Consider the following 11020-nt stretch of genomic DNA (forward strand, 5'->3'; position numbering starts at 1 on the left):
TGGAGAGAAACGGAGCCTTGCTGCTTGTCTGACCAAGTGTGGACTACACTCTGGCACAGCTGGGGAAAAGGACTGTCTGTGGGTAAAAAAGGATCGGATCATGAGCAGCCCGAACATCAGGGTCAGGAGCTCAGCCTCTGGCCCACAGGTTCCCAGCTCCACTGTGAGGCGTAGGCAGAGCACGGTGGCATCAGACCCAAGTTTCTAAAGTTCACTCTGCCTCCTGGACACAGAATGGACTGGCGAGTAGGTGAGCACGATGGGAGACAGACAGGCAGACAGCAGGGAGGCCTCTGCCACTGGCAGTGGTGATAGGGGTCAGGGGGAGCAGCCTGAGACCTGCTGGAGAGAGGTCAGGACGGGAGAGTGTAACTCACCACAGGCGGGCGCAATCCCCGACAGGGATCATGGAGAAGGTTTCGAGCTGTGGTGTTGGAGAAGACTCCTGAGACTGCAAGGAGATCAGATCAGTCCCTCCTAAAGGAAACCAACCCTGAATATTCATTGGAAGGGCTGATGCTGAAGCCACCTGATGCGAAGAGCCGACTCATTGGAAAAGACCTTGAGGCTGGGAAAGACTGAGGGCAGGAGGAGAAGGAGATGACAGGGTGAGATGGTTGGATGGCATCACCGACTTGGTGGACATGAGTTTGAGCAAGCTCCTGGAGACGGCGAAGGGCAGGGAAGCCTGGCGTGCTGCAGCCCACGGGGTCGCAAAGAGTCGGACACGACTGAGCGAATGAACAACAGCAGAGAGGTGCCATCAGAGGCTGAGAGATAAGCCAGAGCTTCCAGGGCAGATACAAGTTGCTCTTAATACTACAGAAGAGCTGAAAAAATAAGTGAAAATAAACACACGAAAGGGAGGAAGAGATCCTGTTCAGAGACAACACAGGTAGAAGATGGGTGAAGAGAGACATTTGGAGGGAAAGAGGAAGGAATTTGTGGGTGACCTGAACATTCTGACATGCCCTGTTGACTTAAAAAATCTCAGGACTTGGAGGAATTCTTGGAAGGGGGAGAGGGTTCAGGAGAGTTGGGGAAAAAAATCTGGGAGAGGGCTGGGAAACCCAAGAAGAAAGGGGAAGGAGGCAGAAGAGAGAAGGAAAGGATAAAGATGATGCTGGGTCCAGACACACCAAAGGACCCCACGCCCTCTATCTGGGCCCAGGAGGACAGAAATGGAAGAAGGAAAACCCATCCCCAGGGACTTCTGAGCAAAGCTTCTGATAGCTGGATTCTCTTATTAATCAGAAACCTCTTAGTGAAGTCTAGAACATCATTTCAGAAGTGGCTCAAATAAACTGCAGAGGGGTTTTTTTTGTTGTTTCTTTTAAGAGTGGCTGCCCATGTTGTCAAATTACCACTTTCACCTGTATTAACTGCTTAAATGGGTTCTGCAAACAGCTCTATCTTCTCTACCTCCTCATCAGGGCCCCTGGGGAGCCCATCAGGGAAGGATGCTGGGGAACAAGGTTGGGGATGCAGCTGACCAGGGGGGCTGTCACACACTGGCCTCTAGGCCACGCATCTATCTTGCCTCCCCACATTTTTAAGGGAAGTCGAGACATACAATTCCACTCAACCCCTGGGCCTGATGACTGCTGCAAAATGGAAACGCAGATGCTGACATCCAGATAGGAGCAATTACATTTTTAAAGAAACTCTGTCTACGTGGGAACATTGATTACATTTAGTAAATGACCCTGCAATTCAAACAGTTATAATGGAACATGAGAGCCTCAAGTTCCAATATTTTCTGCCAAATATATTTTTGCTTTTTTTTTAAAAAAAAAAAAAAACAAAAAACAGGCACAACAAAAAACTGTCAAAGCCAAGCAAATTCAGTCAATAACATTTTTCATTTCACTTCTTGCAGTGGGACCTCCATGGCCTTATTTCTCAAACTTTTGATGTGCAACAGCGTCAGTAACCTGTTCATGAGGACAGTGAAACGAGCTCACCGGTGGAGGAGTCTGAGTCACAGAGAGGCAAAGGGAGTTAGCTGCCCAAGGTCACAGCCAAGTACACTCTCAGATGAACCCAGGTCCATCTCCAAAACCTGCCTCTTGGGTACAGAGCTCCCTTCCCTTGATTTTCCAATTTATCAGCTGACCATGCGCATCTGGAATTGTGCTCTGAAATAGTCAAAGATGGGGACAGGGTGGATCCACGTCTTTGATCAAATCTTTATGTGGATAAGTGGGGGTGGGGAGGTGAGGAGGGATGGAATCCAAAAGAAGACAGGCTTTCCAAACTTCAGAGTGGTTAAGAATTGCCTACGGGGCTTGCTGGGCTTCCCTGCTGGCTCAGTGGTAAAGAATCTGTCCGCCAGTGCAGAAGATGTGGGTTCGATCCCTGGCCCGGGAAGCTCCCTTGGAGAAGGAAATGGCAACTCACTCCAGGACACTTGCTTGGAGAATTCCTTGGACAGAGGAGCCTGGTGGGGCTACAGTCTATGGGGTCACAAAAAAGTCAGACACGAATTAGCAACTAAACAATGGGGGCTTGTTAATTTGTGAATCACCTCTTTTAAGGCCCCCAACTCCTGGGTGTTTGAAAACACCATTTGATGTCACTGTACTCTCTTCTTCCCTGTGGCCTGCATCTTTTAAGTCCTATAAAGAGGACATCTTGGGACCTGTTTATGGGAGGCTGATGTATTTGCTTTGCATTTGAGAGGATGCTGATATTATGAAAACTCAGGTAGAGAGAAAAAATAACTATGAAACTGGCTGCCAGCTGAAGCAAAGCCACAGCCAATTTAGCAGCAGGAACACAAATTCTCAAAGGGGAAAGGAGGCAAAGGGGCTGGGACTAGAAAAGAAGAAGAAGGGGAAAAAAAAAAAGAAATTATGCATTCTCAGATAAAGCAGCTTTGAAACACACATGTGATTAAGAGAAACTTGCCCTTCACGTAAAATGCTGAGGTTTCTTGAAACCTGCCAGAACGGTGTTTCTTTCTCTTTTTTTTAATAACAAAAAACCAGAAGATACAGAAGATACATCTCACCCGAAATTGGTTCATTGATTGCTTCAGAATGCATAAATGGTTCTATTTTGGAAGCTCACACCGTCAGGCTGGGGAAATAACCCACTTTTGGGAATGTGATTTTAAAATTAAGAGCACAGTGACACATGAAATAACTGAAGGGGTCTCATGGGTAGACTTGGTGGGAAAAGGTATTGCCCACCCAGTCAGACTACACTTTTTTTAAGACTTTTCATTGAAACAGTTTCCTACTTACCAATGTTTTCACACTTGTTCAGTCATTTGATCCCTACAGCCCTGGGAAGGAGGCAGGTGGGAGACTGCTGTTGTTTAGTGGCTAAGGTGTGTCCAGCTCTTTTGTGGTAGCTATGCCCATTTCACAGTTGCAAAGCTGAGGTTCAGAGAGTCACATGACCTGCCCGAAGCCACACAGCCAACTTCCTGGCACACGACACACTAGAGTCGATGGCTTTCCTTGAGTTTTCTATTCAGCACCCACTACACTGCAACCCCTAGACTTCCTTAAGCTATCACACTCAAGAACTAAGGCATCCTGAACTCTCCAGCATGGCATTAGTAGTAAGAGCATTCCATTCATTCGGCGAATATTTATTTATGTATTAAAACACCTACTGTGCGCCAGTCACCGTGGAGGTATTGGGGTATGTGAGTGAGCAATGCAGATCAAATTTCTCACAGAGCTTACTCACAGTGGGGAAGGCAGATGATAAACAGTTAAAATGTCCTTCTAGTAGTGACAAGTGTGCTGAAGGAAATTAAAGCAGGTTATGAGGATGGATGCGGGGGAGTGTGGGAGCGGGAGATTCCTTTGGAGAGGGTGGCAGGGAGGCAGAGGCAGGCCGGTATCACAGCTCTTAAAACATTTGGTGTCCTGTGTCCATGAGTAGTTCCAAGTCTCCCTCATGACTCCCTGGGGGCATAGGCTGCATACATTCATCTCTGATTTCCAAGTACCAGCCAGTGGCCTGGGTGCAGTAAGCGCTGTTCAGAGCAGCTGTGGACAAATGACTGTGCCTGAAGCCAGGACTAAAACACGCTGCTTTCTCTGGATGTGTGAGCGTCAGGCTCCCCACTTGGTCGAATGAAGCCTTTGAAAGACCCCTGAACACAAAATGTGCCTTTTGCCTGCCTTCCAGCAGGGGGCTGGCACTGCCTTCTATGCGGATGGCTGTTTAACCCTAGGGCTGAGTTCCAGGGTAGGGAGGTAAGGCAAAAGGGCCACTGAAGTCCTGATCCCATTGGTGACTCCAGGCTAGTCAATTTTACCTCCTTGAGCACCAGCCTCCTGACTTCCCTGCCTCCCCTGGGAGGGAGAAAGCGTGAAGCAGACAGCAGCGGCACACACTAAGCCTCTTCTCTTCCCAACAGTGTTCCGGTGATGCAAGGCTAAAATACAAGTGCACCGGCCCCATGGGGGTGCCTCCTGCAGTGATGCCAGGAGTGCACGGGAGCAGAATGCAGAGTCTGTTTCCTGCTCCTTGCACCCTTTCCATCCGCCCTGCTGGAAAAGTAAAATGGCAACGTCTGCAGCCCAGGAATCTTCAAAAGGTGACCCCCACCTTGGGGGAGCGCAATTAGAAGTCCTCGTGAGCTCTACGTTAACATCGGATTCTTGGTTGAGGGTTTTTAAAGAAACAGATAAAAAGAATTGGCTTTGAAAGATCTGTATTGCAGCCTCCAGCTACCTCTAGCCATGAAATGCCATTCTTCCCAGCAGAGCCTCTGGTCTGGAGTCCCTAAACGGTGGAGACCAGACGCTGTCCTTCCAGGTCATCAAAGAACCTTGCAGGAAAGCCAGTTGGAGCCTAATCCCCATGGATGACTGCTTCAGTGCAAAGCCCTCTGAAGGACGGCGGGGGGATTACGACTCGAGAAGCCTGTGTGCGGTGAGCGCGAGCAGACAGGCAGGCGAGGGGCTGCGTGCGCTTGACAGGTGCATACAGGCTGTGTGCCGTGTGGCTGGAGGCAGGCGGAGGTGGGAGGCAACAACACGGACAGAATCCAGTTGGTTGAGGGTTAAAGGATCATACTTATCTTTGCAGCTCCATCCACATGATGAATCTGTGGCAGGTAATAAACATTGCCGTTGGTCGGGAGGGGGTGGGGTGACAGAGAAACAAGAAGCTAGCGCTGTAGTGATTCCTATATCTCTTTCCTGTCCAGCTTAAGTCAGGAGGCAGGAATCGTATACTATAAAAATAACAATTCCGAAAAAAAAAAAAGGTGTTCTCTTCTACCTTGCAAAATGTTTCTTTGATTTGAACAGTAAATAACCAGTTGAAAGGCACCATCATTTTTTTAAAACCTTCAGGATCTACTTGAGCCAAATAAATACCCAAGGTTAAATTAAAGAAATGGACTCTCTCAAGGTACTGCATCACACTCTGGATCCAGCAAGCAAACATCTATTCAATAAAGGTTTTATTAATAGTGAGCTTTCAACATGTTATGGCTGGCAGGACTCAGAGGACCCAAGAATGAATACAGGGCCAAAGGGAAGTCTGCGTGTCCCCATGAACACATCAGCCAGGGTTTTCCAAACTGAAAGACAGGAATGAGATAGGGAAGGAGGAGCTGCGTTTCAGACACCAAGTTGGAAGTGGTAATAATTGTCATGGCTTCAGCTAACCGTGTACAATGTGAAAATGACGAATGTGTCGTTTAGAATGTGCTGGACCAAATACAATAACATATTATTATGGGCAGATTCTCCCTGGGTTATTATGCAAAGGAAGGGAGGGTGTGATAACTCTAATTAAATGAAAGGGCCAGCCCCTGCTTTAAACTTCTGGAATATTTCAAATTCTAATATGCTCTTTGGATGTACCCAGTAGTGGTGGGGGGTGGAAATTCAGAGACTGTAATGAAGCTGTTTAATTTTTATCAAGATGAAACACGGGCATTCATACACACATCCCAGTAACACATAGATAGCTCTCCCTTTCTACTTCCCGATGAATCAGGGACTCAGAAAGCAAGCCAAGCAGGCGAGTGAACTTGATCTTGAATACTCCCAGGGTGGTGCTGTGCATGCCATAATCCTACTGTCACTTTCTCATGTACCCTGGAAAGTCACAAGGGCTAGTGTGTCTGGGCTGAGGGGAGCGGTCAAGTTCCTATCAGCACAGTGTGTAACCCACCAGTTTTTTGATTTTGTAGCAGGCTACCCAAGAGTGCCAAGATTCTTGTCTCCCAATCCTTAGCCAACTTCCTTTACTCTGCCTTAAACAAAAGCAATTCCAAAAGAGCACAGAAACCCCCACCGAATTAGACATATAAATACCTTCTGGGTAGTACATATGAAGCAAATCACAGATTGTCTGAGCTGGAAGGGACCTTGGGCAGTCCCTGGCTCATCCACCTGGGACCCAGAGAGGGTCCGTGACTGGCCCAAGGTCACACAGCAAATGTGCACCAGAGTCCAATACAGCATCCTTGGTCTGGGGACTTCTTGGCCAATTTATCAAGCATTTTTGGCTGAAAATCTTTGAAAGGTCTTCTTTTTTGTTAGTATTGGGTTGGCTCCTGTTCGTTCAAGACAGACTTTTCAAAAATCCAACGTTTCAACATAATTGCAAATAGTAAGTGGCTTGCCTTATCTGCGCCTGTCACTGCTGATTTAGCAAATAGGCTTCAAGAGAGGCCTGGGAGCTTCAGTAGACAGAGGATAAAGTCCTCCTTAAATTTGCTGTAACAATGGATACTTGATTTGTCAGACAGAGAAGTGGAAGAACCTTTGTATATTCAATCTCCTCTGTTCACTGAGAGGAGGTGACCCTCTCTGATTCATAAACTATTAAGTAACCTGATTTCTAAAATTTAATTTTCTTTTGACACACACACACACACATACAGGTGTGTGCGCGCTTGCACACGTGCAATCTCTCCTTTGAGAAGCTCAGAGGATCTTTTCCCCCTTTCTACCTGGAGAAGAAAAATAAAGATTTTTAAGACTGAAGCCATATTGCCTCAATAGCCAACTGTCTATTGACAGTGAACAGAGAAGGTAAAAGTGGCATATATTTACATACAATGGAATATTATTCAGCTACTAAAAAAGGAAATCTTGCCATTTGTGATGACACAGATGAACCTGGAGGACACTGTACTAAGTAAAATAAGCCAGACACAGAAAAATATTGTATGATTTCAATTATAAATGGAATATAAAAACATTGAGCTCACAAAAGCAGAGAGGAGGATGGTGGTTACCAGGGTTTAGGGTTGGTGGAAAAGGGGAGATATTGGTAGAAACTTCCAGTTATGAGTAGCTTCTAGGGATCTAATGCACAGCAAGGTGACCATATTTATTAATAATAATTCTAAATTGTATTCTTACCACAGAAATAAAATAACATGTAAAGTGATGGATATGTGAATTAGCTTAATTGTGGTCATCATTTTGCGATATAAAGGTCAAATATCCCATATTCCATTGTATACCTTAAATAACCCACTTCAGTATTCTTGCCTGGAGAATCCCATGGACAGAGAAGCCGGGCAGGCTATAGTCCATAGGGTCGCAAAGAGTCGGACACGACAGAAGCACCTTAGCATGCAGCAACACACCTTAAATATATACAGTTTTTACTTGCCAGTTAGTTACACTTCAATAAAACTGTGGGAGGAAGCAAAAAATAAATGAATACAATTGAAGAGGAAAAAGGAAAACATGTCTCCTACTAAAGGCAACGTGGTATCCTGGAACAGGAAAAGGACAGAAGCAGAAACACTGATGCCATTTGAATAAAACCCGAAGTTAAAAATCCCTACCCCATAGCTTTTAAAGAGAGGCTAGCAGTGCAGAAATCCTGGTTAAGGGCAATTTGTACCTAATGGAGAAGCTGGGGCCTCTTTGGACTTTCAGTTAAGGGGACTTGGCACCCTGAATTTTGTAAAAATGTGTCAATAGCTGCACGTTCTAAACTGTCCCTGAAACCCCCCCGCCCATCCTTCATGCCTAGGGCTCCGAGGCCTCGGAGATGAGGTTCCGCCTCCTCCGTTTTAAATTCCACCCATGGAAAGTCCTTCCCCCTCTCGTCCCTGGAGTTAAGGTGACACAGAGCTGCTCATTTGCCTGTTGCTTCTGAAGGGTCCAAAGGGGCGTGTTCCAGGCAGGTCACACGTCTGGCGTTGGCCGGGAGGAAGCGGGTCACCCGAGAGGATGGTGTTCCCCCAGCCTGGGCAGGAAAAGTGACAGGGACAAGGAACTGCCTGGCTCCCACTGGCTCTCACCTGTCCAAGGGCTGTTCTGCTCCGATCAAGCCCTCCCTCCGGCAAGGAGAGTTCTGGAGCTTCAAAAGCTATGCCCAGTAAGTTTAGGTCTGACTCCGGAGGCAACAAGAATAAACACACAAGCGAAGGCCTGGTGCCCGGGGGCAGCAGCACCTTGGTGTAGTGGAGGGAGGTTCGGGGAGAAGATGCAGGGCGCCATCGAGAGATGGGGAGGGCAGAACGGAAACTCTGGAGCGTCTCCAGCCTCAGAGGCGTGGCTGAGTCTGGGGTGGGAACTGAAGGGGCGCTTGGTGTTTTAATGCCCAGGTTTCCTGAGGCCTTTCCCAAGTCTATCACCTCCTGACGATTAAGCTACCCGAGTCCTTTTAAATTGCCACTAAAATTGAATCCACGTTTATAAATGACCATTTGGATCAAATATCTTTCAAGTAAAAATTTGTCATCTGGGAACTCCAGACCTTTCAGGATCAAAGGCTAATGGGCTATTTCTTTTTTTAAAATACATGGAATGTCAGATAATGGAAAGAGATGAACTGTTGAGGGGTGAGGAGGAGACAGGAGGATGTTTGACTGGAAACCCAGAGGGAGCTTTATCCTCTGCACCCCCAAGCAGTGTGAACTCGTCAACCTGTTTTCTGGGAGCAGCAGGGAAGTTTCTAAAATCCTCAGGGGCCTCCCTGAGGGGCAGACAGGTCAGGAAGCAGAGGGAAGCCAAGGTCAGAGGATGGTTGTGCCCCAGGTGAACAGTCAGGAAATGAGCTCTAGAGGCACTTGGTCACAGGTCACTAACAGACACGGGAAACAGCCCAGGGACCTCTGCTGCCTGAGTGTTTCCCAGCAGCCTGCGGTCCCTCCGCTGGAGTCCAAACACCTGCATGGAGGGGACCAGAGGCTGGGGTGAGGGATGGGTGGTGAGAAGCTGGGTCAGAAGCCTGCCCAATTCCCTGGGAAGCATTTTCCTTGCAGAAGCAAACGGTGTCACTGTTCCTTTTCCCCAAAATTCTTCACTTCTTGACACAGAGGTGGCGTGTGTGTGTGTGTGCGCGCGCGCGCGTGTGTGTGCGCACGCGCAGGACATGCACCTGCAAAGCATCGCTGAATCCACACATAAACGAAACACCGTCCCATCTCTTACTGATTTTCAATAGCCCTGGGCATGAGATTAGCAAACGCATACATTCCTTTAAAGAGCATGTTAAATTCCTAAGAGTTAGTTGTCAGGAGGTTTTTTTTCTCAACAGACACAAAAAGCACAACTACTCTCAAGGGGGTGGGAGATTTATTCTTGACATTCAGGCAAACACCCCCTTTCCATCAAGGTTAGGGACACTTATGGTCCAAATGGAGAACCAGAGGTTCTGAGGGACCTGTCCCAGGATACACAGCCTGGTCCATAAATAGCAAGGTCAGGCCAGACCTCTGTGGGTCACCAGCACAGCCTCCTTGGACTACTCTGGAGTTAACAAAACTTTCAGGAGCAAAAGCCTCCAGAATAATGAGAATAACAACAGCTGAAGGGGAGCTCACCCACTGATTACTAACCATATGCCAAGCAGACACAGTCCCTCTTCTAATGCTCATAAGAAGCCTTTTCCCACTTTGTGGGAATCATACCTTTGCAGGAGCGTTTGATAATGCCTGTCTCCCGCACACTAGCCTTTATGCCCCATGAAGGCAGGGTCCATGTCTTTTCGCCCATCACTATGTCCCAAGTGCCTGGTATCTATTTGCTCAAAAAACCTAGATGTTCGTGTTTTAAGGAAACACTTCTAAGAAAAACGGGGCCCAGAAAGGTCAAGAGATTTGGCTAAGGACACACAGCATGGAGTTACTACTAATATGAGGTGCTTCGCCACTCCGCCCCGAAGTCAACCCCAAGTCAGAGCCCTACCTTGACAGCTTCAGCGTGGGTCACTCGGGCCAGGGATTTGTCGTTGACACGCAGAATCTGGTCCCCGACTCTCAGCCCCTCCTTCTCGGCCAGAGAGCCCGGCTCCACCAGCGACACATAGATGCCCACGCCATGCTCCGAGCCCCCGCGGATGCTGAAGCCCAAGCCCTCGTGGGCCTTGGCGCGCCGCAGGCTCACCAGGCGCACCTCCCCGGGCCCCGCGCCGTCGGGGCCGCCCCAGACGGGTTGCCTGTAGGGGGTGGTGGCGGGCAGGTAGAGGCCCTCCGCCGTATACTGGTCGAAGAGCAGCTGGTCGGAGCGCGGGATGACCAGCCGCAGCATCGGCAGCAGGCGCCGCTTGACCGGGCTGTCCAGCAGCACGCGCAGGGTGCGCACCAGGTCGAAGACGTTGCGGCGCGCGTGGTAGGCGTTCAGGCAGTGCGTGAACTGCTCCCGCTCCGCCTCGCTCAGCAGCGCGGTCAGCGCCTGGTGCAGCTGGCGCACGTTGGCAGACAGCAGTCGCAGCCCCGCGCCCCCGCCGCCGCCCGCCCCGGCCGCCGAGCCCAGCGAGCCGGTGGAGGACGAGCCCACCGACAGGCCGTCCAGCTGCGCGTTCATCTCCCCGCCGAGGCCCGGGCGGAATCGGGGCGCGCGGTGGGACAGCCGCGGCACTCGCCGGCACTGGCGCGACAGCTGGATCCCGGGAGCGCGGAGATCGCGGCTGGAGTCTGGGTCTGAGAGCTGGGGATGGCGGGGTGGGCGGGCGGGCGCCGGGGGGGATGCCGAGACAGGGGCTGGATCCGGGAAGACCTGGAGAAGGCTGGAGTCTAGGTTTGGAGGGCACGGAAACGGTGCCTTAATCCTGGGGCGGGATCGCGGAG

At 49.4% G+C, this 11020-nt stretch overlaps 1 protein-coding gene across 1 annotated transcript in view; it reads right to left on the reverse strand.

Annotated features, from left to right (window-relative positions):
- Positions 1-10757, reverse strand: part of WHRN (whirlin) — an 89686-nt gene extending 78929 nt beyond the window's left edge. Inside the window, exon 1 of the mRNA XM_052645121.1 lies at positions 10140-10757. Coding sequence (XP_052501081.1) covers positions 10140-10757 — 618 coding nt within the window. The remainder of the gene's footprint in view (positions 1-10139) is intronic.
- Between the last annotated feature and the right edge of the window lie 263 nt (positions 10758-11020).

Source organism: Budorcas taxicolor, chromosome 8 (assembly GCF_023091745.1).
Source record: "Budorcas taxicolor isolate Tak-1 chromosome 8, Takin1.1, whole genome shotgun sequence".
In the NCBI taxonomy this organism is placed as follows: Eukaryota; Metazoa; Chordata; class Mammalia; order Artiodactyla; family Bovidae; genus Budorcas; species Budorcas taxicolor.